Below are 25,890 nucleotides of genomic sequence, written 5' to 3' on the forward strand. Positions count from 1 at the left end.
TTGTTGAACTTTAAAAAAAAAAAAAACTAATAAACCAGTGAAAATAAATTTCTCTCTGTCCTCCCTGCTGTGCTCTGGGCTGGTTTGGGAGCTGCCAGGACAAAGCCCTGCCTGTGGGAATGAAGAGGAGGCAGAGCCAGGGATCCCCCACATCTGTGGCACAGTCCCTGCCTGGCACACGGGCCCTGCAGGCTGGCACAGCTGCCTCAGGACCTGATCCAAGGCTCAGGATATGGCTCTGTGCTCTCCACAGGAAATTTAGGATCAAGCCAGCTTCGCCTCGGAGCTGCAGCACTGCTGGGATGTCTGGCTGGGGCTCTGCCCCTGCCAGGACAGCCTGAGGGGCACCTGGGCTGTCTGCTCTGCTGCTGGCACTGCAGGTAAATTCATTTCCCCTTCGTTATTAAAATACTCTGTGAAGTGAAATACCAAATGAAATACAATTTTGCTTTACTGGGGAGGCTGTAGCAAATAACTCTGGGTTTCTTTGCCGGGACAGCAGCGGGGAGGGTTCATTACAATACCTGCCAGGCTCAAGAGTGTTTTCCTTTCCAAAGCAGTTGGATTAAACCACAGGTGAGCAAAAGGAACAGCAGCTCATATCAAATATCTGTACCCAGTGAGCAGACACTGCCCTCAGGCAAAACCTTGTTATCCTCTAGCACAATCTCCTTGCCTGCAACAGAACTTTCTTGTTTTTCTTCAGTCCTGTCAGAAAATGTCAACTCGTTTTCCTCCTTTTTTTTTTTCCCTCCAGTTCACTTCCCCCTGTAGCCACCCCTGGTTATTCCTCTGGGTGGTATCGGGGCCACACAGGGCAAATAGCAGGAAAAATCAATCCTCAGAAAGGGAACAAAAATTCCATTTTACCCTACAGTGCTACCAGGTGGAGAACAAGAGGTGGTTCTGCTGCAGCCAGGGCTAAGACAGAGCAAACTCCTCCAGGGGGGATTGGGCACAAACTTTATTTCTCCAGAAAACTGGGAAAGGTTCTAAAGGGCAGACCAAATGGTTCTAAAGGGGACAGCAGCCAGTGATGAGCAGGAACAACACCAACAAACAACACCAAAAACAACACCAGAGAGAATTTGGGAGGATGAAGCTGCCCTGCCCTCCCCACACCTGTCCCACGCGTGTTTCCACTCCATTGCAGGTTTTTGGGATAAACCACGGGGTGATTTGGAAGGATTGAAGGATTTGGGAGGATGAAGCTGCCCTGCCTTCTCCACACCTCTCCCACACTATGTTTTCGCTCCATTGCAGATTTTTGGGATAAACCACGGGGTGATTTGGAAGGATGAAGCTGCCCTGCCCATCCCACACCTGTCCCATGCTGTGTTTCCACTCCATTGCAGATTTTTGGGATAAACCAGAGGGTTTATTTGGAAGGATGGAAGGATTCGGAAGGATTTGGAAGGATGAAGCTGCCCTGCCCATCCCACACCTGTCCCATGCTGTGTTTCCACTCTATTGCAGGTTTTTGGGATAAACCACAGGGTTTATTTGGAAGGATGGAAGGATTTGGAAGGATCTGGGAGGATGAAGCTGCCCTGCCCATCCCACACCTGTCCCACGCCGTGTTTCCACTCCAATGCAGATTTTTGGGATAAACCACCGGGTGAATTGGCTGAGCAGCAGCAGCTCTGCAGGGAGGGCTGAGGATGAGGACGGGGCACAGGGAGGGGACACTGCTGGTGCTGCAGGGTCACACCCAGGCCTTGAGCTGGGTGCCCCAGCCCCTGGCACAGCACGGAGCCCCCTCCCCGCGGCGGCACCAGCGGCCCCCCTTGTACAGGGCCAGGCTGTAGGGCTGGAAGCACACCAGGAGCTGCAGGCGCCGTGCCAGGCTGCAGTAAATGGCCATGGCCACCACCAGCAGTGGGGACATGATGACAAAGCCCAGGATGATGAGGGCAGAGGAGCTGTTGTCGTCCAGGATGCTCTTGCAGTAGCGGGCAGAGGAGTGCAGCACCTGTGGGGAGAGAGAGGCACAACCAGGATCATTAAATTGGAAAAGAGCTCCAGTGAGTGACCTTATCCCTCTCCACAGCTCCCTGAGAGGTGGCTGTGGCCAGCTGGGGTTGGGCTCTTTCTCCAGGAACTGACAGAACAGAGGACACAATCTTAAGCTGCACCAAGGGAAATACAGGTTGGTTATCAGGAAAAAGTTTTTTACAGAAAGAGTGATAAAGATTTTTACAGAAAGGGTGATAAAGTTTTTTACAGAAAGGGGGATAAAGTTTTTTACAGAAAGGGGGATAAAGTTCTCCCTGCCCGGGGAGGTGGTGCAGTCACCATCCCTGGGTGTGTTTAACAAAGCCTGGATGTGGCTCTGGGTGCCAGGGTTGAGTTGAGGTGCTGGGGCTGGGTTGGACTCGATGATCTTGAAGGTCTCTTCCAACCTGGGATTCTGTGAATTCTGTGAAAAGTCCCAGCTCTGCCAGGGCCACCCCTGTCATGTGCCCTGGTGCTGACAGCCAAAACACCCTTGAGTTTCTGATGTTTTCATGGAAAAAGAAAACATTTTTTTTTTGCTGCCTCTCTCAGAGCTGAGTGATCTTCAGGTACACTCTGTGACTGATAACACATCTTAATCAATCTTTCAATGATCCCTGGGAGACAAGAGCACTGCACACTGATCCTGGAGCAGGAAACACTCATCTTTATTCAATTATCCAACAGCATTTGATAGGCACAAACCAAATCCAAAAGCCTCCTGGTGCTACATTGGTGTGGGTGGCACAACACTGGGAATAATAAAGAATTTTTTTTTAATTATGTATATAGTTTTTATAAAAATATATTATGTTATAAATTTATATTAAATATATACATTTATATTTTATATAATTAAAAATAAATAGAAAATATATTTATAAATATATACATATGTAAATAAAAATAAATAGAAATATGGAAATCTGTTCAATTCTGCAGACAGATGCCAGTCATTCTGTGGCTCTCCAGGCCCCTTGGTGTTCTGCTCTCTGTGTATCTTGTTTTGATCTTTAAAAGTGTTAAGTTTTCTTTTATTTTTTTTGAAAGTTTGGAAGTTCTCGTCAAACTTCTTTTACCTTCTGATAATGTTTACATATTTGGGAGTCACAGTTCCCACACAATTCCATGTATAAATAGAATAATTTACATATTTCTCTGTGGGCAGAGAGAAATGATTGATTGATCTTTGGAGCAGTGTGGTTGGAGAGGTGGCAATTCCATCAATCCACGGTCACCTTTGGAATTCTAGAAATACCAGATGTTTGAGTAAAACTGGCTCTTTTCTCTTTTGAACTCACCAAGCTCCTGTGTGCTCATTTTGTGTCCAATAGCGACATGTGTACGCTCATTTCTGCCTGCAAAACCTGCCAGGGAGGACCACTTGCAAAGAAAACCTCTCTGGGCCTGCCTGAGTGGTTTGAAACCCTCCTTCCACGCTGGCAGCAGCAGAGCTGAGCGGGGCACTCGCTTGTTCTGCGCTCCAAATGCTGCAGGCAGCCTCAGCGTCCCCAGACTTTGTTCTTTTCTCCTTTCAGCAGTGAAAGAAACGCAACCCATCAAGCTAAAAACCAACAATAAATCCATCGAATGGAGCTGCAGTGCAGAAATCAGCCTCTGGCTGCTGGAAAGCTCAAAGGAAGCCACAATCCCTTGCTATGATTGCATTAAAGGAAAGGCTGAGGTTAAAAGACTCCTCAGAGCTTCCAGCAGCTCAGGGGCTTTCACTTCTGGACCACTTGGCTGCACTCAAAAAACATCCTGCATCTCCTCAAAGCCTTTGAGTGCTGCTGTTGGGCACGAAATGAGCACACAGGAGCTTGGTAAGGTCAAAAGAGAAAAAGACTCAGTTTTATTCAAACATCTGGTATTTACAGAATTCCAAAGGTGACCGTGGATTGATGGAATTGCCACCTCTCCAACCACACTGCTCCAAAGATCAATTAATTATTTCTCTCCACCCACAGAGAAATATGTAAATTATTCTATTTATACGTGAAATTGGGTGGGAACTGTGACTCTTAAATATATAAACATTATGAGAAGGCTAAAGAAGTTTTATGAGAACTTTCAAACTTTCAAAAGAACCATAAAAGAAAACATAACACTTTGAAAAATCAGGGCAACATTTGAGTGTGAGTGCAAAGGAGAACTTGAGGTTTTCCAAGGTGAGGGAAGCTGGAAGAGGCAGTTCTGGGAGGTTTTTTTTCCCATTTTCAGTCCAATTTGCAGGCCCTGTTTATGGCTTATGAAAAAGGCACATTGAGCTGGTCAAAGAGCCCATGCCTGCAAGGAAAACAGGGAATTGCTTTTTCACATCCACCCTTGGTCCAGTGATCCCAAAAATGTTTAAAGGAATATACCAAGAAGGGGTTTGTAAGTAAGGAAGTGATGCAATGCAGAGGGCAGCAAAGAGAGTCTGGATGGACAAAGGAGGCTCATTTTTGGTGTGAGGAATGCACAGAATGTTTGGGAACAGGAATGCTAGATTGGCACGAGAAGGGGATTATATATTCTGTCAGATTTGACTAATCCTATCATTAGGCAGGTCCTAATGGATCTTAAACTCACTTAAACAGAAAGCAGCAAACCCTACCAGAGCCCAGGCAGGACTCTGAGCTCTGGAGCTCAGGTTGGCAGCTCTCAGTGACAAAAAATCCCAGGGAAGAGAGAAATATTGTGAAATTAAAATGCAAGCAGCAACTCCATCGGGGCAGGGAGCGTGTTCACCTCACCTGGCACTTCCATGGGGACACAACTTCATCGCCCAATTTCCCACCATGCCTGTCCTTGTCAGCCCAGACTATTCACACAGGGAAAAATCTGTTTCCTCAGGGAAACAAAGCCAAAACCTGGGGAGTCTGGGCTCAAAAGAACCCTCAGGTGTGGCCCTGCCCTTGAGGAGTGGCACTTACCTGGGAGTGGCACTGGAAGCCAAAGTAAACCACCACGATGGTAGGAAGCAGCACGACGGTGAAAATAACAAACATCAGGAGCAAATTCAGGAGGAAGACCAGGGAGTTCATGGTTCCTATCACCAGGGTCCAGGCCAGGCAGCACCAGGGGCTGCGGGGCTCCCTGGGAAGGAGCTGGTCATCCATGTCATACGGGGGGAGCCCAGGGATCATCCGGGACTTTTCCGACAGGATTTCTGCTCCAAAGTCCTCAGGGTGCTGGCCAGACATCCTCCAAGAAGATCCACCAACCCACGCTCTTATGCAAAAGTATTTCCTTGCTTTTGGTCTAACAGAGCTGGGAAGGAGCTTGCAAAAGCTTCTTCTGCCTCTTCCACACGTGGCCAGGAGCCCTTAACTAGAGATCATCGTGGAGCAAGCAAGGAAAGCTCTCCTTGGGCCCCCTGCTCTTCCAGGACCTGCTCAGCACAGTTTGCTTCCTTCAGGTGCTTTTCCCAGCCTCAGTCCCAAAGCAGATCTCCTGGAAGTTTGGCACTAATTTCTATTTTGGTTTAGAATCCAGAGTCCTACAGAATTTGCTGTTGTTTTTCCCAGGATTACAATCCCCAGAGGTCCCAGAGGGTTGCTGTGGTAGCTGTGATGGGCTGCTCAGTGGGCTTTGGTATCCCCCTCCACCTTCGAGCTCAGCTGGGTGTTCAGGATGTCAGGCTTAGGTTCAGGATATCAGGCTCAGGTGCTCAGAATATCAGGCTTAGATGTTCAGGATGTCAGGCTTAGGTGTTCATCAGATCAGGCTTAGGTATTCAGAATATCAGGTCCGGGTGTTGAGAATATCAGGTTTAGGCACCCACAGGCAGTTCCTTGTCTTCAGATCACCTTTCCATGCTCTTCACCCTGTACCCAAACAAATATTCCTGCCCAGGTCTCATCCAAACGAGGTGAGCAGTGAAGAGGAAGGACAGGAGCTGTTTCCCAGCCTCTGGAGTCCTGCTGCCCGCCCCGTGCAGCAGAGATGGGAGCAGTGTGTGGTGGTGTCACTGCTCTCAGCTGCAGCCACTCACACCCAGCAGTGTGGTCCCTTCTGAGCTCAGCTTTGCAAGGCTGCTGTGTTTACAGAACAGCCTCAGTGCTCTCTGTGCTGGCCAATCCTCCACATCTGTCTCCCCACGGATGGGATTTAACACGCAGCACCCGAGAGCCACAATCCAGCCATCCATCAAGGGTCAAGATGGTCCCTCTCCTCTCCAACTTTAATTATTCTGCCTCTGATTCATTTTCTAAAAGTCCTCTCTAGATTAAAAAAAAAAAAAAAACACAAAACAAAAACAAAAAAACACCTTAGAGGAATTGATAATAATCACTGTATTCCTCAGAAATCAGCTGTCCCCTGCAGTCATCTGTTATTGTTTGCAGAACATATTGATACTCCCATAGAGGAGGCACAGCAATTATCAGTTATTTCATCTACCTCATAAGATCAATATTATTGAAGAATTTCAGTGCCATCTCCATGCCTGTGTAGCCTCCAAGATACAGTGGCGGTAATAAGAGACGGATATTAAAAAATGCAGAGAGAAACAACCTCTAAGGCAGACAGCAGAGTGTGACAAGTCCATTTCCATCGTGTTCCTTCCCTGCACTCTCGGGCTGGGATGGCTCCCAGGGGAGTTTGCAGGGCAGCAGCCTCCACCCCAGCTGCAAAATGTGAAATCTCTTCTCGGATCTGTCCAGACATCCCGAGGGAAATAACTGCTGGATCCATCCTGTTTTCAGTGCTGCACAGGCCACAGACAGTGTTAATAATAAAATCTGAAGCTGTGCAGGAAACCATAAATGTGACAAGTGGCAGGGAGCTCTGAGAGTCTCAGCAGTTGCTCTGCCTGTCTAAATTCTGTTTAGATTTAAAGACATAATATTTTTCAAATTTGATTTATGCCTTCAAAGTGGAAAAAAGGACGAGTCATACAAACAGAAGGAACCCAACCCAAAACTATAGGAAGAGAAATCAATTTTAGGCTTAAACCATGGAAAAATGAGCTCGGTGCTGGGCAACTAAAAATCCTACAGCTGCTTTTACCATCTGCTGGTGATGGCCCCGGGGTGTGGTGAAACACAACCTAAGCATTCATAAAAGTGCCATAAATTCTAAGAAGCTTTGCTAAATCCAGTGAAACTTTCCAAAGTTCTTTTGCTGTCATGAAAATGCATTTTAACCTTTTCAGGGAGGTCTGAAAATTGTGTGTTGTACATTTATTTTCTACTGGTTCTTGTAATAACCAAGCGAACTTTGTGTCAGACAAACCTCAGCGATATGAAGAAAGATTTCTCTCTAATTCCCTGAAATTTCCACATTCTTAACAAGGACTTTCCCAGAAGTGGGGAAGATCTTGATGATGGAGCAGTTTATAACAGGAGCATGATTGCTTTGAGATGCTGGAAGTGGTGATGATTAAAAAGCATCAGAAAAATCCATCAGTTCTCTGACGCCAAGGACTGCTGCTCCCATGGAATCATTTTCTGGCAGCACCATCTTGTGGTTTGCTGCAGTTCATAAATTTTCAATTTATGTTTCTTATTCTCTAACCCTAACCCTTAGAGGATGCTGTAAGGCTTGTTATCCACTATGGAATCCTTCCAGCCACTGGAAACAACACCAGATCTTCTCACACTGGTGGCTGGAGCACTGCTGGGGATACACAAAATCCCAAATCCCTCACTGAGCTGTGGGGACGCACACTCCAAGCAGCCCAGCTCCTTTTTACAGGGAGTTTTGGTACAACCCCAGCACACCGTGTGTGCCTGTTCCCAGCTGAGCTGTGGGTTTGGGCTGGTTTGGGTCACACCTCAGGCAGGTGGTGAGGGTGCTGTGGTCGCTTGAGAGGGCTGGGATCGGGTAAAGGTTCTCCACCCAGAGGGTGAAGGTTTCTGGTGACCTGAGGAAATGGTTGGAGCTGTGTCAGGGGAGGTTTAGGTCGGATTTTGGGAAAGGTTCTTCCCCCCAGATGGTTCTGGGGCACTGACCAGGCTCCTCAGGGAACAGGCACAGCTCCAGGAGGGTTTGGATAACACTCCCAGGGATGCACAGAGTGGGATTTTGGAGTGTCTGTGCAGGGCCAGGGGCTGGACTGATGATCCCGGTGGGTCCTTTCCAGCTCAGGATATTCCATGATTCCACGGCTCTCCTCAGGCTGGGGCAGAGGATGCCCAGCACAGGGAAAAGGCACTGTGCTCTGAGAGAGGAGCCGGGGGAGGCAGAAAGGCCGGGGAAGGACCGGGAAAAGGCCGGGGAAGGACCGGGAAAAGGGCTGGGGACAGCAGAAGGACTGGAGGAAGGGCAAGGGGAAGATGGGGAGAAGGGGAAGAACTGGAGGAAGAGCTGGGAAAACGACCGGGAAGGATCAGGAGAAGGATCGGTGGAACGACCAGAGGAAAAACCGGGGGAAAGGCTGGAGGAAGGACCGGAGAAAGGACAGGGGGAAAGGCTGGAGGAAGGACCGGAGAAAGGACAGGGGGAAAGGCTGGAGGAAAGACCGGAGGGAGGACTAGAGGAGGGACCGGGAAGGCTCAGGGGAAGGATCAGAAGAAGAAGCAGGGGAAGGACCGGAGGAAGAACCGGGGGAAAGACCGGGAAGGCTCGAGGGAAGGACCGGGGAAAGGATCAGAGGAAGGACCGGAGGAAGGACTGGAGAAAGGACCGGGAAGGCTGGGGGGCAGGACCAGAGGAAGCAGCGGGAGAGCTCGGGGGCAGGATCAGAGGAAGAACTGAGAGAAGGTCCTAAGGAAGCTCCGGGAAGGCTCGGGGGCAGGATCACAGGAGGAACCGGGGGAAGGTCTTAAGGAAGCTCCGCAGGGCTCGGGGGCAGGATCAGAGGAAGCCCGGCGAGGCTCGGGGACAGGAGCAGAGGAAGCAGCGGGGGAAGGTCCGAAGGAAGCCCGGCGAGGCTCGGGGGCAGGAGCAGAGGAAGCACCGGGGGAAGGTCCGAAGGAAGCCCGGCGAGGCTCGGGGACAGGAGCAGAGGAAGCCCGGCGAGGCTCGGGGGCAGGATCAGAGGAAGCCCGGCGAGGCTCGGGGGCAGGAGCAGAGGAGGGCCGGGCAGGCAGGATCAGAGGAAGCCCGGCGAGGCTCGGGGGCAGGAGCAGAGGAGGGCCGGGCAGGCAGGAGCAGAGGAAGCGCGGCGAGGCTCGGGTGCCGCCCCGGAAGGCGCCGTGCCGCAGCCATGGTGGTGCTGAGCGCGGCGCGCTGGGTGCGCAGCCGCCTCTCGGATCGCTTCTGGAGGGTGCAGGAGGTGCTCAAGTACGCGCGGGTGAGTGCGGGATGCCCGCATCCCCCCGTGCCGGCGCTGCCGGGTGCCCCGGGGGTGCCCCCGGATCCCTGGCAGTGCCCCAGGCTGGACGGGGCTTGGCGCAGCGGGAGGGGTCCGTGCTGGTGGGCTGGGTGGGCACGGAGGTTCCTTTTCCACCCAGCCCATTCTGCGCTTTTCTCGTGCCGTGAAGCGATCTGCGTTTCGTGAAATGCAGCGTGCTGGTTGTGCTTCCTTCTTGAGTGTTTTTTCTTTCTTTGTTTTACTGGGCAAAGAAGCTGGGAAGAAAATTAACCTTGTTCTCTGTAGGAATTGCCTTTAGTGCATCACAACAGTTCTCAAGCGCGTTTTGAATTTTTTTTTGCATTTTGGATTTCTGCTGGGATCCAAGCTGCCGTGCCGAGGTTAGGGATGAACCTTTCTCAAGGGCATCCTAGGCAGTACATCTTGCTGTAATAATGAGATAGAGAAAGTTGAAGGAAGTGAGAATATTTTGGTTTTGTAGCACCTAAGCTGCCCACACTACCAGTTATTCCTGGTGCAGCACTGGCCACTTTCTCCTGTGTTGTGTTAGATGGATGTCAGAAAACAAATTTAATTCTTTTTTTCTGTTTTTGACAAGTCAGAAGCTCATGCCCCATCCCTGTGTTCATACAGACAGAGGGGAGCTCAGGAAGGAGAATAAATGTGTGGATTCAGTGTTGGGTGAAAGCACTGCCCGTGATTTTGTGATTGCCTTTCCCACAGAACCACAGCCCAAAGTGAGGCCTGGTTTTACCTCTACTGAACTGAGATTTTTTTCCCCACCCTGCTCCAACTCCTCATCTTCAGGTTTTCCATGATAAAACTACATTTCCATGATATTATATTCCATATCATATTATATCCCATATATTCCCACGGTAAAAAAAAAAACAAGGAAAGAATATTTTCATTATGTGCCAGCTGAAGGCTTAGGGGGTGCTTGTGAAGGGTTCAGTGATCCTTGTTATGGAGAGCTGTGAATGCAAATGAGCTTTATTAGTGTTATATCTTTAAATTTAATTGAAGAAGACCATTCTGGGGGGTTTTTTTTGCAGCATTTTCGTGGCAGGAAGAACCGCTGCTACAAGCTGGCAGTGAGGAGCGTCCGCAGGGCTTTCGTGAAGTCCACCAAGGCCAGGAGGGAGAAGAAGAGATTCCTCAGAGCGGTAAAGAGCAAAATGTTGGGTGGAAACATCAAAATGGGAGCAAGGCAGAAGTGAAACAGCTGCTTTTCTTACTCTGAGGGGTTTTAAAACAACCCCCCCCAGAGTTTCTGGGTGAAAAGTAGGAGTTTAAAGCAGCATTTTCTTGTGGGTCCCTTCCAGCTCAGGATATCCCATGTTATATTTAATGTTATTTAATGTTATATTTAATAATGTTATATTTAATAATGTTATATTTAATAATTATATTTAATGTTATTTAATGTTATATTTAATAAGTTATATTTAATGTTATATTTAATAAGTGTTATATTTAATAAATTTTAAAACAACCCCCCCAGAGTTTCTGGGTGAAAAGTAGGAGTTTAAAGCAGTATTTTCTTGTGGGTCCCTTCCAGCTCAGGATATCCCATGTTATATTTAATGTTATATTTAATAAGTTACATTTAATAAGTTATATTTAATGTTATATTTAATGTTATATTTAATAAGTTTAAAAACAACCCCCCCAGAGTTTCTGGGTGAAAAGTAGGAGTTTAAAGCAGCATTTTCTTGTGGGTCCCTTCCAGCTCAGGATATCCCATGTTATATTTAATGTTATTTAATAAGTGTGAGCAGACAAGCGTGGCAAAGGGTTTATTTTAAAGTATTTTATCACGCAATATATTGATTTTTTTTTACACCTTCAGCTCTGGATCACAAGGATTGAAGCAGCTTCCCTTGAACATGGTTTGAAGTACCCAGCCTTCATAAGCAACCTGGTCAAGGTAAGGATGTGGTTTGGAGGATAATTACTTACTAATTAGAGTGATGAAAGTCTTGTGAAAGCAGTTTCATCCACTTCAGGAACTAAGTTGTGCCCTGAACTATTTCTCTTCCCGGTATGGATTATTCCCTTTTATCCTGGTGAACATTGTGGCTCTACCTCATGTTCTGCCCCCAAAACTTAGGAATGAGACTTCTAAAATGCTTTTTTGTGGGCATTCAGTGACAGCTGCTTTTCCTTTTACTTGAAGAGATTTAAAAATACAAAGCTTGTGTTAGCAAAAAACCCAAAAACCTAAGAAATCCTTATTCTTTTCACTATAACTGTGATTTGGTGAGCGTGCAGAATGCAGAAGCTTGGTGCTGTTGTCCCTTGTTTTTAAAACATGCTGGGAATTTGTTTCGATTTGGTGATTCTGTTTTAATTTGTTTGAGCTGAAACAGATGCCATGGATTCACCTGGAACAACGTGGCTTTGAGCAAAATTGGGGATTTTTCTTCAGTTCTTGATTTCTGCCTGAAAAACTTTAGAGAAAGGCAGGAAATAATTTTTACATGGTGGGTTAATGAGACATCCATGGCCAGGGAGTGTCTGACAGGCTTTTAGCAGCTCCAAATTGCACAGGGTAGAAAAAAGTTAATCTGCTTTAAGACCTCAGGTCTTAAGCCTTAAGAGTGTTTAATGGTACTTAATGAAGGGCGTTTATATAAACAGTAAAGAATGTTAATTATATTTAATAAAGTGTTCATTATATTTAATAAAATAAACAAATGTAATTTTATTTAATAATAAAATTTTCTTATATTTAATAAAATCTATTTAATTCAAATATATTTAAAACTAAGCATTGCAGTGTCGTTCCTAAAAATCACAGTCCTTAACCAACAATTTTTTTCTTGCCTTTAGTCCCAGGTGGAGCTGAACAGGAAAGTTCTGGCAGACTTGGCTATTTATGAGCCAAAAACATTCAAGTCCCTGGCAGCTTTAGCCCAGAGGAGGAGACAGGAAGGGTTCCTGGCTGCCCTGGGAGATGGAAAAGAACCAGAGGGGATATTTTCACGTATTGTGCACCACCACTATTGATATCAGAGTCTGTGTGCAAGTTTTAGAAGCAGGGATTTAATCATGAAGCAAACCTGTCATGGGACTGCTGCTGAAATGGAAAATGTGGAACAAATCCTCTGAGGATCGCGTGGGTGAAGCTTCTCCTTGATGGCTTTTTCCCTGTGTTGTTGTCACTGAAACCTGTTAAATTAAAAGCGCACTTCAAGGTTAGCAGTCAGGCCATACAGTGACTTAATAAAGGTTTGTTTTTTGGTTTTTTTTTGGTAACTGCTCCTAGGAAAAAACTTAATTTGTGTGGTGAATTCTGAACGGGGAGAACGCAGCTGGGATGGGGAGAAATGTTGACCCTCACAGGTGAAGCCTGGGTGTTAAGGACACACATAGTTTATACTTTTAAGGATTTAATAAAGACATTTTTATTGCAAACTCCTATGGGGAAGCAATTTGTGTTAATTTTGGCACTTCACTGGGAAAATACAGCCGGGGGATGGAGGGAGGGCAGGATGTTGACCCTCACACACGGCCCCTGTGTTAAGGACACACATAAGAACTTATAAAGGTAATTTTTTGGAAATTGCTGTGGAGAAACAATTTTTGAGGTGAGTTCTGGCGCTGCACAGCAAAAAAATAGTCCAGAGTGTGAGCCCTCAGACATGAGCCCTGACAGCCCCTAGGTGAAGGACAAACATAGCCTTTTCTGTTAAGGACTTAATACTAAACATATTTTTGTTGGTAACTGCTACAGGGAAACGTTTTGTGTGGCGAAATTCTAGCGCTGCAAGGGGAAAACCCAACCAGGCTGGGGAGCAGCGTTTCAGCCCTCACACGTGAACCTCTGCAAGTTAAGGACACACATAGCGTGATTTTTAACGGAGTTAACAAAGATATTTAACTAGATGAGTGCATAGTGTAGTTTTTTAGGGAGTAAACAAAGATATTTAACTCGATGAGTGCATAGTGTAGTTTTTTAGGGAGTAAACAAAGATATTTAACTCGGTAAGCGCATAGTGTGGTTTGTTAAGGAGTTAACAAAGATCTTTAACTCGGTGAACGCATAGTGTGTTTTTTTAGGGAGTAAACAAAGATATTTAACTCGGTGAGCGCATAGTGTGGTTTTTTAGGGAGTAAACAAAGATATTTGACTCGGTGAGCGCTGTGTTCCAGCCCCCTCACGCCCGTCCCGGGGCGGGTCCGGCTCTGAGGGCGCCGCGGCCCCGCCCTGTCCGGATTCTCGGCCGCTGCGTCACCGCGCCGCGCGCGGCCCGGGCGGCGTCGTGCGTCACGGCCTCTCAGCCAATCAGCGGCCGCGGCCCCGCCGCGCTCCACCAATCGGCGTGGGGCGGATGCTGGTGGGGGAAGGAGAAGGAGCGCGGAGCCAGCGAGGCGGCGGCGGCACAAAATGGCGGCGGCGGCGGGAGGCGGCGGCCCCGCGGGCCCTCAGGCGGCCGGTGCGGCTCCCGCGCCGGTACCGGGTCCCGGCGCGGTGCTGATCGGCGACCGGCTGTATTCGGGCGTGCTGATTACGCTGGAGAACTGCCTGCTGCCCGAGCACACGCTGCGCTTCACGCCGTCCATGAGCAGCGGCCTGGACCCCGACACCGAGACCGAGCTGCGCGTCACCGGCTGCGAGCTCATCCAGGCGGCCGGGATCCTGCTGCGGCTGCCGCAGGTGGGGCTGGGCGCGGGCAGGGAGCGGGCTAGAACTCAGCCGGGCGCTTCTTTATGCGGGCCTCGATCTCCCGGTTACCGGCCGGGGAGGCCCCGGGGCCGGGCCGCAGTTACCGGCCGGGCAAGGCCGCGGGGCCGCCCGGTGCTCGGGGGTCGTTCCGGGCCTCCCCGGCCTTCCCCGGCCGCCGGCTGCCGGAAGCGGGTGATGTCAGCGCCTTCCTGCGCCGCCCCCGCGGGAGGATTGTGCAAAGACGGATTTCTTAAGGCTCCCGTGGAGCCCCGGTGACCTCGGGGAGGTTTTGTTTCCCCGGAGAACTTCAGGCCGAACAGCCTCGTTGCTCTCTGAGCGTAAAACTTCCCAGCTACCGAGCCTTAGCATATTCAAATGTATGCAAATCATGACGCGATTACGAGCCTTAGCATATTCAAATGTATGCAAATCATGACGCGATTAGATTGCTCCTCACTTTCCACGCCCAAAAAGCAAATTTTTTTTCTGACGTAGTTTTAATAACTTTGAACTTTATTGGCTTTTTGGATTTTTTTTTCTTGTTGTTTATTATTCATTTAATGACTTCGAGCATATTTTCGCATTTTTTATAAAATAAAATTGGGATTTTCTGTCTGTATTTGACTTGTAAGCAGTATTTAAAGCATTGATAATGTCTTGGACAACTTAATTACTTCAGTAGCAATTCTAGTTTTCTTTAGATACCATTAAACTTCCTCCCATGCTTAGTTAATCTTCTGAGTCTTAAACCTATTAAAACTTCTCTTTGGTGGTTTTGTTCATGGCTGTTGTGATTATCTCTTTTTTTAGGTGGCTATGGCTACAGGACAGGTGTTGTTCCAGCGGTTTTTTTATACCAAGTCTTTTGTGAAGCATTCCATGGAGGTAAGAAGCATTAAATGACATTTGTTGCCATGTTTATCTTCTGATCTCTCTTGGCAAGTTGTTATCTGAGATGTGATCAGTGTTAGGAACTACTCTGGGGATTATAGATATGGAGAAACATGATTTTACAAAGCTATTTAATAGTGATTTTTGTCAAATATTTCATGTTTTTTTGTTTTGCCACGGTTTTTTTTCTCTCCTTAAGCTGTTGTAAGAGCTCAATTCCTGAACTGGGAACAAAATATTATATAAAATATTATGTTTTATGCTTGTTTTTCAGCATGTGTCCATGGCCTGTGTCCATCTGGCATCCAAAATTGAGGAAGCTCCCAGACGCATTCGGGACGTGATCAATGTGTTCCATCGCCTCAGACACCTGAGGGAGAAAAAGTAAGCTGAGAATCCAGAATAATCTGAATTATCTGTGTTGTGTTTAAATTATTAAACTTCACAACAGCATCATTGCCTTTTTCATCAATCAGGGAATATTTCAAAGTGATCTCATGGAAGACATGTGTCTCATTTCAAAGTGATCTCATGAGCTGACCTGTTTTAATAATAAATATTTTTTCATTTTATAAATAATGCTTTTTTTTTTAATATTTTTACACACCTCAGCCTGAGTTTCCTTAAGGGTTAAGATCATCTTGTGAGTTTGACCTTGTCTTGCAGAAAACCTGTGCCTCTAATATTGGATCAAGAATACGTGAACTTGAAGAATCAAATAATTAAGGCAGAAAGAAGAGTGTTGAAGGAGTTGGGATTTTGTGTTCACGTGAAGCACCCTCACAAGGTTGGTACTTTATAAATTCACTACATAACCGATGTTTCACGTCCTGTAAAGCTCTGAGGAGGCTGCCTGGAAGCTCTGTGGACTGCTCATGCTGATCAGTGAATTCAGTGAGATTAGTTTCTTACCATCCTGATGTTTTCTTTCTCATTTAAGAGACTCTTACTAATTGGTCTCGTATCACTGCTGAGTGACGGCGAGGTGGATGCAGGTGCTCAGTATTCCTGGAAGGCAAATTGGATCAGTAGGTAGCTTTGGTGGTGGAAAAACATCACCTGAACTTAGCTCCCCCCAAGCAGGGAGGAATTTGGAGGCCTGGGGTTGTCATGGTCACTCCTGCTGGGAATGTGCTGAGGTATTAAAGTTCTGTGAGCCAGTTTAGTGTTTGGGGTGTGTTAAAACCACGCTCAGGCTTGGCTAGAACTGAGGCAAGGCTCAGTATAAAAATAACAAGTGTCAGAAGGGATGCTACTTGAAAGATACAATTGCCTCAAGTGTTTAAACTGTGCCTTAACTGGTAAAAGAACTTCTATTTCTGTGCCAACACAATTTGAGATTTGCTCTTTTCTCCTCTAAAAAACTCCTGTTCAGGGCTGCCTTTCTGAGCTTCTTGACATTCAGAATTTCCTTTTGTCACCCACCCCAGAGGGCAGCTGTGGTTTGTTAATTGGGGTGAATTCTGCCATTATTCTTCCTCTCTGCAGCCTTGTTTTCCTTCCAAACCAAAGGAAAACCTCTCAGAACTGAACAAACCATGGCACAGCGTTAGGTCTGTTCTCTGCCAACTTCCCTCACTGCTGATTGCAGGCAGCAGCTTTTTCTCCCCAGGCTGCAGCTAAAAAAGGATTTGTGATGTTTGTAGGAGAACAGAATCAATCCACAAAAATCCCTAAATGAAAACCAATCCACAAAATCCCTCGATCAAGCCCAGGTGGAGACAAGGCCTGGCTGAGTAGCAGGACGGAAGGGCTCGGAAGGTCAGAGCTGGTGTGGATAAACACTGGGGATGGTGCAAACACTTCATGTGGAGTGTTTTAGGCCTTGAAAGAGGATCACAGATGCCTCATGGATGTCCCTCTGAAATAAGCAGGTGGCTCTCCAGATGCTTGTTAATAACTCAATAACCCATATCTTCCAGATAATCGTTATGTACCTTCAGGTATTAGAATGTGAACGTAACCAACACCTGGTCCAGACCTCATGGTAAGTTGATTTTCTTTGTTCTAAGAGACCAGAAGGGGCAGTAGCAGAAATATGTCACTTGAGGCACTGGGCAGCATTGCTCAGCAGTGCTTGGGGCCACCCCAGACAGCTCCACTGTCCTTGGTGTGCCCCAAACTACTTCCCAAATGTTGAGCGGCCTCTTAAGTTCGAGGCACTGTTTTAATGGTAAGGTAGCTTTCCACCCTGACTTCTCACTTCCCTCCTCTCTGCTCTCACTTTCCAGCTGAAGGGAAAAGGTTGGGTGGGTTTAGAGTTGTTCCCTTGGGGTCTTCTTCAGGGAAAACTTGGGTGTAATTCAAGTCTGTTCCCAGTGCTGGGAAATGGCTTTTCCCAGGGCCTGAGCTTGATTTCAGGTGTATCTAGACCTCAGCACAGATCAATTTCTTTTAGCTGTGTGGATAATGCAAGATGTCAGCCTCTGAGACTGGATAGATGGATAGCCTGGATTCATATTTGCCAAGAAATGTTCTCTGCATTATTGCTCTCGTTTAATAAATATTTGCTCGGGGGTGGGAAGCTTCTGTAAAATTCCACGTCTTAAACTTTGCCAAATAATGCTTTTATAAACTATAATGCTTTTTTAACAATACCAATGGTCTAAAAAAAAAAAAAAAAAAAAAAACCAAAAAACCACCTTTAGTGAATCCAAAGACCATATTTCTGCTGACTGAACTGTCTGGTACTGTGACCTGTGTGTAGAGAACCAGTTTTGACTTTTCTTTTCTGTACTCTTTTGATCAAAGGGTAGCCTCTGAGGGTAAGTGACTAAGACTTCTCCTCTGCTGCCCATGGTGCAGGGATAGCTGCCGTCTTCAGTCAACCCAAAGCTCTCCAAAGAGAAGGCTGGCTCTAGACAGGTGGTATATACATGATAGTAGAGTAACTGGCCAACTGCTTCTTGTGCTTATATTTATTATTTTTTTTTCTTACTCTGCATTTTTTGATTGTTTGTATATTTGGTAACCTGAGAGCGTTGAAGTTCTGAAATTTTATTTTATTTTAATGTTCTATTTCTCTTAACTGTTATAATCTGGTGTGTTTCTTACATGATAAAGTGAATTAAGGTGGGGTTTAAATCTTTAAAAGGGATGAATTAACAACAAAAAAAAATGAATAGTTTGAAAGATACAATTATCTCAAATGTTTAAATGAAAAAACTAGTACGTGTGTGAAGCTTGGACACAAAATGTGATATTTAGAGACACTTCCCAGAAGCATTGCATGGAGCAGTGGAATGGGAGTTCTGGACTGCCAGGAATCTGCTGGTTATGGAGGGAGGGAATTACCCCAGTTGAGAAAGGGGTCAGATGTTACAATAACACATCTGTGTGCTCGTGTTTGTTACTTCCAGTACCCAAAAACTGGTGGGTATCCAGTATAGTTGGTTTTTTGAAATGTGCATTTTTACAACATTACCTTTTTCTTAAGCTATTGTGACAAGGATTCATTTCCTCCTGTGTCTGACTGAGCCCGCAGGGCAGATGTGCAGAGGCCAAACTTGGAAGCTGGCATGGTTCTCAATTTGGCAAATCAGAAAAAAAAAGCTTCCAAATGTTCCAAGCCACCCTTTCCTTTATCACTCCTTTGGCCAAAAGGTTTGTGCTCTCTTTGTAGTGAGACAAGAGCAGGTTTAGAAGTTCCTTTCTCCCAGAAAGATGAGCTGATGGTCAATGTTGCTTTTTTGAGGGCAGCAGTTGCTGTTTGTGTAAACAAGAATTGAGGACAGCTGGGGCAGGTGGGAGTTGGAAACTCCTGGGATTCCAATCCCTGCTCTCTGTCCTTGTAAACATTGCAGGTGCCTGGCCTGTGGTCTCTGCTTTGGATATCTTGGGGTCAGTGAATCCTTGTATACTGGGTACCCACATGGTTAATTATTACCTTAAAGTATTATTTTAAGGACTTTTATTATGTCTGGTTTTAGTTTTTCTCCATCTGACACTTTATTGACATATGTGCTCCCAAGTCTAGATCTTCTAAAGCACATCAGCTGACAGATTCACAGGAATTTACTTTGTGTATTTAAGATTTAACAGCATAATGCTTCATTGTACTGACTGGAATATGTGCAATATTTTACAGTTTTCTCATTCTGTGAATATTCATTTTAAGCAACCTTACTGAAATGGGACAATTTGGAAACCTTATTTCATGTGCCAAAGAGGAGATCTGCCTGAGTACTGACTGTTCTCCTGAACTGATGTTCCCAAACACCCTGATTTCTCCTATGGCTGACTTTTTGCATCAAAAAGAATTCTCTTCTGGATGGAAACGGACCCTTAAATGCCACTGGAAGTTGGCCTGTGCTGAAGAGGACTGCATTTCATGGGAGAACTGCTCCAGGAGCTGCAGCTTTTGCCAGACACCTGGTTCTGCCCTATTGCAGGGGAACATGTGAACCTAAAATTCTATAACTGAGTATTTCTGAGCACACTGTATGTTGTCTTGATGAAAATAACTTGTTTATTGCATGAGAGCAGGCCAGTAGAGATCCAGCAGCAAAAGTGAAGTTAAAATTGGTTCTCTTCTCACTGAATTTTCAGCAGTCAGACTTTTCTGTCACATGTCCCTCCCCTTGAGGGATTTATTTTAGTTATTTCTTTTATTTTTGTTTTAGTAAAATCATTCAGCTTCTCTTTAGATTTACAGGAATATAATGTTGAAGTCTAGTAACTGAATGCAGAAAGAAATAGCCCTTGTAGAAGTAAAACCAAGTCAAAAACCCAAAAAAAAAAGAACCCCAGAGAGCTTTGCAGTGCCTTGCAACCTCCTGCTCTCCTGTTTTTCAGGAACTACATGAACGACAGCCTGAGAACAGATGTCTTTGTGAGGTTCCAGCCAGAAAGCATTGCCTGTGCCTGCATTTACCTGGCAGCCAGGACACTGGAGGTGAGCCACAGTGCCATGGATTTGGGGTTTTTTCCAAGCCCTTTCAACAGGAGGAGAAATCTGAGCTTTGTCTCTCCCTCCCTTTCAGATCCCACTTCCAAATCGCCCACATTGGTTTTTACTGTTCGGAGCAACTGAGGAAGAAATTCAAGAAATCTGCTTAAAAATCTTGCAGCTCTACACAAGGAAAAAGGTTTGGTTCTTTTTCATGTTGGGAGCCCTCAGTGAAGGCTGCAGCTCAGAGCAGGAGCTGGAAAATTTGAGGCTGTTTAAAACCACAGCTGCAAGCCTGGAAGTGAACAAAGAGCAGTCACTGTCTGGGACTCCTTGGATTTTCATTCCCCTCCCTGGGAGTGGGTAGCCAGGAAATTCGGTTCTCACAAGCAGTGTTCCTGTGTTCACAGGTGGATTTATCTGATCTGGAAAGTAAAATAGAAAAGAAGAAATTGGCTATTGAAGAGGCAAAAGCACAAGCTAAAGGTCTGGTACCTGAGGGAGTTCCAAGCTTGGATAACACATCGGGATTTTCCCCTATCCCAAAAAATGGTAAATAGTGGATAACTCATTTTTAATAACTCTTTCACATCTTTCATGTATATTTACCCTTTTGGGAAGCATTTACAAGTGTGGTTTGGAGTTTGTTGGGGATTTTTTTTAAGATGGCTTCTAGCACTACTCAACTGGCAGGGTTTGAATAACACTGTGACTTTGTGATTTCTTGAATCAGATAAAAGCTAAAATCAAATTAGTCTGAAATTAAGACTAGTTTAAACCCATATAGACCAGAGACTTGCTTTCATGTGGATTTGGCAATAAGCTCAAATCCTTGCCACTGGTATGTTATGCTGAAGCAGAGGTGCCCTGGCAGGGGTAATATTTTGGGATGCTGGGTGAGGAATTTGTTGGTTAAATTTTCCAGTCTGGTGCAGGTCTCACCTAGAGCACCACATTCACCCAAACAAACTTCTTCCCCAGTTTACCTTTCAAGCAATGCTGAATAATTGGCAAGGAAAGGAGGGTGGTTTTCTGCCTTTTCTTGCAGTTGCCTCAATACTTTGGCAGGAACGTTTCAGATGAATTTCTGCCTTCTGTGAACTTGTTGAGATCTGCTTGTGGGTGGCTGTGTGTGCACACATGTGCAGAGCCCAGCTGTGCAGCTCTGGTTGGTGCAGACCTGGGGTGAGGGGAGCCTCAGGTCCTTTCAGGTACTTTCCAAAGAGGTAACAAAAGCTTCTTCTTGCAGAGTCTCCAAAAGAGGTTAAAGGAAATAAACCTTCACCGCTACCTGTGCAGGCCATGAAGAATGCTAAAAGGAAAACAGAGGGAGCCAAGAGAACCAGCTCCAACAGCCCAGTAAATGGGTAAGGTTTTATGAGGAAGCAGCTGATTTTTCTCCCATCAGTATTTGAAATAAAATAACTGAGTGCTTCTTGTCTCTGGCAGTGTCCAGAAAGGAAGAGAGAGCAGAAGTCGAAGTGGAAGCAGAGATCAGAGTTACTCAAGGTCACCATCGAGGTCTGCATCCCCTAAGCACAGGTAGGGTGTGCTCCCAGTCCCTCCCAGTCTGGTTTCCCAGTGCCAGCTTGGATAGATCATGGCCAAGAGGCTGAGGCTGAGCAGTGTGTGCTGCGCGTTGAACTCCAGAGTAGCTCCAGCTGTGGGTGTTCACAGTATTCCTGTCACTGGAGTTCCTAAAAATTAGTGTTTTTCCAGTAGCCAGATGGAAGTTTAGGACACAAGATGAGTTCTCGTGGGAGAACAGCAAAATGCAGCATGAAGTTCTTAAAATTCAAAATGCAGAATGCAGTTCTTAAAATCCAAAATAACTGCAGAACGCAGTTCTTAAAATCCAAAAAAAACCCCTGCAGAATGAAGTTCTTAAAATTCAAAAAAACCTGCAGAATGAAGTTCGTAAAATTCAAAAAGCCTGCAGAATGAAGTTCTTAAAATTCAAAAACTGCAGAATGTAGTTCTTAAAATCCAAAGTAATCAGCAGAATGAAGTTCTTAAAATCCAAAGTAATCAGCAGAATGAAGTTCTTAAAATCCAAAGTAATCAGCAGAATGAAGTTCTTAAAATCCAAAGTAATCAGCAGAATGAAGTTCTTAAAATTCCAAATAACCAGCAGAATGCAGTTCTTAAAATTCCAAATACCTGCAGAATGCAGTTCTTAAAATTCCCAAAATGCCTGCAGAATGCAGTTCTTAAAATTCAAAAAAACCTGCAGAATGCAGTTCTTAAAATTCCAAATACCTGCAGAATGCAGTTCTTAAAATCCAAAATAACCAGCAGAATGCAGTTCTTAAAACCCAAACTGAGAGCAAAATGCAGCATGAAGTTCTTAAGACCCCAGAACACCACGTCTGCTCTCTTCTCCTGGCAGGAAAAGCGAGAGTTACTCCACGTCCAGCGGCTCCAAGTCGCACAGCCGCTCGCGGAGCCGCAGCGATTCCCCCCCGAGGCAGTTCAACCACAGCTCCTCGGCCTACAAGGGTTCCAAGGTGCGGAGCTACAAGAAATCCAAGGACTACAGCAAATACTCGGCGCACAAGGCGCGCAAGTCGCGCTCGCGCAGCTCGTCCCGCTCGCGCAGCCGCTCCCGCGAGCGCTCCGACCACTCGGGCAAGTACAAGAAGAAGAGCCACTACTACCGCAACCACCGGCACGAGCGCTCCCGCTCCTACGAGCGCGCTGGGCACCGCTACGAGCGCGAGCACCCCGGGCACAGCCGGCACCGCCGGTGAGCCCCGGGCTGCTCCCGGGGGGGATCGGCGCTGCTGAGCCCCCAGAGCTGCTCCCGGGGGGGATCGGCGCTGCTGAGCCCCCAGAGATGCTCCCGGGGGGATTCCTGCTGGTGAGCCTGGCTGGGGCTGCTCCCGGGGGGAATTGACACTGCTGAGCCCTGCTGGAGCTGCTCCCGGGGGGAATTGACACTGCTGAGCCCTGCTGGGGCTGCTCCTGGGGGGATTCCTGCTGGTGAGCCTGGCTGGGGCTGCTCCTCTGGGGAATTGTCACTGCTGAGCCCTGCTGGGGCTGCTCCTGGGGGGATTCCTGCTGGTGAGCCCCGGGGAGATTCCTGCTGGTGAGCCCCGGGCTGCTCCCAGGGGGGATCAGCACTGCTCAGCCCCCAGAGCTGCTCCCGGGGCGAGTTGGCACTGCTGAGCCTGGCTGGGGCTGCTCCCGGGGGGATTCCTGCTGGTGAACCTGGCTGGGGCTGCTCCTCTGGGGAATTGTCACTGCTGAGCCCTGCTGGGGCTGCTCCCAGGGGGATTCCTGCTGGTGAGACTGGCTGGGGCTGCTCCCGGGGGGGATCGGCGCTGCTGAGCCCTGCTGGGGCTGCTTCCCGAGGGAATTCCTACCAGTGAGCCCCCAGAGCTGGTCCCAGGGGGTTTGGCACTGCTGAGCCCTGCTGGGGCTGCTCCCAAGGGAATTCCTGCCAGTGAGCCCCCAGGGCTGCTCCTGGGGGGGATTGGCACTGGTGAGCCCTGCTGGGGCTGCTCCCAAGGGAATTCCTGCCAGTGAGCCCCCAGGGCTGCTCCTGGGGGGGATTAGCACTGGTGAGCCTGGCTGGGGCTGCTCCCTGGGGGAATTGTCACTGCTGAGCCCCCAAAGCTGCTCCCGGGGGGAATTCCTGCTGGTGAGCTCTCAGCCTGCTGGGGCAGCTCTGAAGTGAGCCTCTCAAGCTGCTGGGGCAGCTTCCCAAGGGAATTCCTGCCAGTGAGCCCTGCTGGGGCTGCTTCCCAAGGGAATGCCCACCAGGGCTGCTTTCTGAGGGATTTCCCTCCAGCACCCCGGGCACAGTTGGTGAGAGATGGGGCTGCTTCCCTCCAGAATTCCCTCTGGCACCACTGGCAAACCAGGGCTGCTTCCCTCGGAATTCCCTCTGCCAGCAGAGCTCGTTCCCCGTGGCTTGTGCAGGGTTAATCTGGCTAGTGAACCCCCCCTGGCTCGAGGCAGCAGTTTGTGCTCATCCATGAATCCAAAGGAAAGGCTGACAGGGTGGGAAGTGATGTCAGGACACCCTGTGCCGGGGTGTCACTGTCACCCTCACCCTTGGAGCTCCTGTCCTGCTCCAGGATTTCCATCCCTGTCACAGTGCAGTGTTTGGGGCTTCCAGTCCTGCAGGCAGCCCATCCTTGGAATGCTGAGCCCGGCAGTTCTTCCCTGTGGGACTGGAAAGCTCCTCATCCCCCTGGGAGTGCTTTGGTGCTAACAATGCCCTCTTTTCATGCTGGCTCGGTGATGTTGTACAGGTGGGAGGTGACTTTTTTTTTTAGACCCATTGCCTATATTAGGTTCTCTGTGTATATATATTTTGCAGTGTTACAGTACAGTATGGGAAAATGGCCTTCCTAGCCTTTACACTTTACCCACAATGTAAATAAGCATTTGTTTAATACAGGTGAAGATATCTACGGAAAATTCAAAACTTGAATTCTATCAACAACAAAAAAAAAAAAAAAAAGACTTGTGTAGAAAATTCTGATAAATGTGAAAGTATTTAGCTCTGTGCATTGAGAGTAGTATATTTTTATCTGTGCAATGCTGTGTGCAGGCCACCAGCTCAGAAGACATTTCCTATATATCCATTTGAAGTGGTTGAAAATTCTTTACTCAGGATCTTTGACACTCTGAAGAATTCGTAGTTTGTCAGTCTGCATGCTTGATGAACAGAGCATTTAAAAACCAATTAGCAGAGCCCCACAGCCCAGTACTATCAGTTCTAGTGGTATATCTGAGCTGTTACTCTCATGCTCCCTAATTTCATTAAAGTATTTGATTTTCTATTACATTCCCTTGAGTTTCTTATGAGCTACACCACTTGTGCCTACTCATAAGGAAGGAAACTGGTGCAAAATGAAGAGATTTTTAAACTGCAGTAGATGCAAGACTTGGAATTCAATCCCCTTACCCTTAAACGCAGGAGTTTTGGGCACCAAACATAAAATCCCCCATTCCACAAAGATTTGAGGTGGAAAGTGCATTTCTCTGACTTCAGGAGTAGCTGGCAGGTCCCAGCTGAGTTTCCTGAGCTGTGTTTGCTCTGGGCCTCCTCACCTGGGCAAGGAGGAGGAGCTGGGCCTGAGGAGAATCCCATCCCTTGGGCTTTGTGCCACTTCTTGGGGGGTGAAAGTGTTGGGGTGGCTGAACATTGTGCTGGGTTTGCTGGGACATTTGGGGTGAAAATGTTGGGGTGGCTGAACATCTGTGCTGGGTTTGCTGGGACACTGAAGAAGTCAGTGCTGCTGCTGAGCAGGGCAGGGTCCCGTGGCTGGAGCTGGCAGAAGTTCACCTGAAATAAAAAGCCCCACGTGCACCTGTGTGTGTAAACAGCTCTGAGCCCTTCAGGTGAGTTATGGCTCTGTTTTCTCCACCTCTGGTGACTCCAGCGTGGCTCTCAGTGATCAGAACCTCCCTCAGTTTGGTCCCTGATCTGTTCCTGGTGTTCACCTGCAATTCCTCCTGCTCTGGGATGTTCTGCTTGGAAGGGACAGCACTGAAACCTGAGTGGTAGAAAACACTACAGGCTTGGCCAGGTACTGATCCACATTCCTCTGATAAATCCCACCTGCTCTTCCCTCAGTAAAACCTCCTGCCTGCTTTGGCCACCCACCCAGGCTTTATGTTTTCCCAAAAAATGGCTCACCCAGCTGTAAATTCCCTCTGTCAGAGCTGCAGTTGTGTCAGCAGAGGCTCGGCCACCAAAGCTTTCCCAGCTGAGAGCCCAGAGGATTTCCCAGAGGCTGCCAATCCCTGCTGTGCAAAATTCCAGCTGTGCCATCATCCCAAGCACAAAGGTCACTAAGCAGTTTTAGGCTTGATGGGGATTTTAATAAAAAAAAAAGCTTTTCCAAGCCCACCAGAGCAGTGGTAATGCACAAAGGAAATGGTTCTGAAATGTGGGCAGGAAGGTGATGGATGAAATTAAAGCACCTGGGAAAGGGGAGTGTGGCTGTTTGTGAGACAGAAGTTGCTGGAATGGAGCTTTATTTGGAAGAAAAAACAGGTATCAATCTCCAGGGCAGCCTTGCTGCTGGCTTCCTGCCACAGCTGCTGTGTGCACAGGGCTGAGCTTTTCCCCCAGCCTGAGGGAACAGGAATCCAGGCTCTTCCAGAAGCCCCTGGTCAGCTTTGCTCACAGCCAGCACTGTCTGAGGTAGGAGAAATGTCTGGAAGGATTTTTGTCATCTTCATCTC

The 25,890-nt window shown here is 47.3% G+C and overlaps 3 protein-coding genes across 13 annotated transcripts; 2 read left to right on the forward strand and 1 right to left on the reverse strand.

Annotated features, from left to right (window-relative positions):
• Nucleotides 1-949: 949 nt before the first annotated feature.
• Nucleotides 950-8,133, reverse strand: TMEM88B (transmembrane protein 88B). 2 transcript variants are annotated; one of them, XM_053997697.1, is made up of 3 exons: nucleotides 7,213-8,133; nucleotides 4,911-6,200; nucleotides 950-1,972 (listed from the first exon to the last, which is right to left on the reverse strand). In XM_053997697.1, the coding sequence occupies exons 2-3, from the start codon at nucleotides 5,178-5,180 to the stop codon at nucleotides 1,706-1,708; spliced, it is 537 nt and encodes a 178-aa protein (XP_053853672.1). In that variant the 5' UTR covers nucleotides 5,181-6,200; nucleotides 7,213-8,133; the 3' UTR covers nucleotides 950-1,705. The 2 variants fall into 2 exon arrangements, with proteins under 2 accessions (XP_053853672.1, XP_053853671.1); XM_053997696.1 differs by lacking the exon at nucleotides 7,213-8,133 and having other exon boundaries at nucleotides 4,911-6,625.
• Nucleotides 8,134-8,482: 349 nt separating this feature from the next.
• MRPL20 (mitochondrial ribosomal protein L20) lies at nucleotides 8,483-12,658 on the forward strand. 2 transcript variants are annotated; one of them, XM_053997699.1, is made up of 5 exons: nucleotides 8,483-8,830; nucleotides 9,070-9,214; nucleotides 10,291-10,401; nucleotides 11,088-11,165; nucleotides 12,071-12,658. In XM_053997699.1, the coding sequence occupies exons 2-5, from the start codon at nucleotides 9,128-9,130 to the stop codon at nucleotides 12,245-12,247; spliced, it is 453 nt and encodes a 150-aa protein (XP_053853674.1). In that variant the 5' UTR covers nucleotides 8,483-8,830; nucleotides 9,070-9,127; the 3' UTR covers nucleotides 12,248-12,658. The 2 variants fall into 2 exon arrangements, with proteins under 2 accessions (XP_053853674.1, XP_053853673.1); XM_053997698.1 differs by having other exon boundaries at nucleotides 8,483-9,214.
• A 947-nt stretch (nucleotides 12,659-13,605) lies between these two features.
• CCNL2 (cyclin L2) lies at nucleotides 13,606-24,482 on the forward strand. 9 transcript variants are annotated; one of them, XM_053997663.1, is made up of 11 exons: nucleotides 13,606-13,898; nucleotides 14,718-14,792; nucleotides 15,073-15,182; nucleotides 15,465-15,585; nucleotides 16,721-16,785; nucleotides 19,593-19,692; nucleotides 19,781-19,885; nucleotides 20,097-20,238; nucleotides 20,936-21,053; nucleotides 21,136-21,228; nucleotides 22,076-24,482. In XM_053997663.1, exons 1-11 carry the CDS (start codon nucleotides 13,629-13,631, stop codon nucleotides 22,434-22,436), a joined length of 1,560 nt encoding a protein of 519 aa, XP_053853638.1. In that variant the 5' UTR covers nucleotides 13,606-13,628; the 3' UTR covers nucleotides 22,437-24,482. The 9 variants fall into 9 exon arrangements, with proteins under 9 accessions (XP_053853638.1, XP_053853639.1, XP_053853640.1 ...); XM_053997664.1 differs by lacking the exon at nucleotides 13,606-13,898 and adding an exon at nucleotides 14,024-14,328; XM_053997665.1 differs by lacking the exon at nucleotides 13,606-13,898 and adding an exon at nucleotides 14,026-14,284.
• Nucleotides 24,483-25,890: the final 1,408 nt, after the last annotated feature.

This window comes from Vidua macroura, chromosome 23, assembly GCF_024509145.1.
Source record: "Vidua macroura isolate BioBank_ID:100142 chromosome 23, ASM2450914v1, whole genome shotgun sequence".
NCBI classification, from domain to species: Eukaryota; Metazoa; Chordata; class Aves; order Passeriformes; family Viduidae; genus Vidua; species Vidua macroura.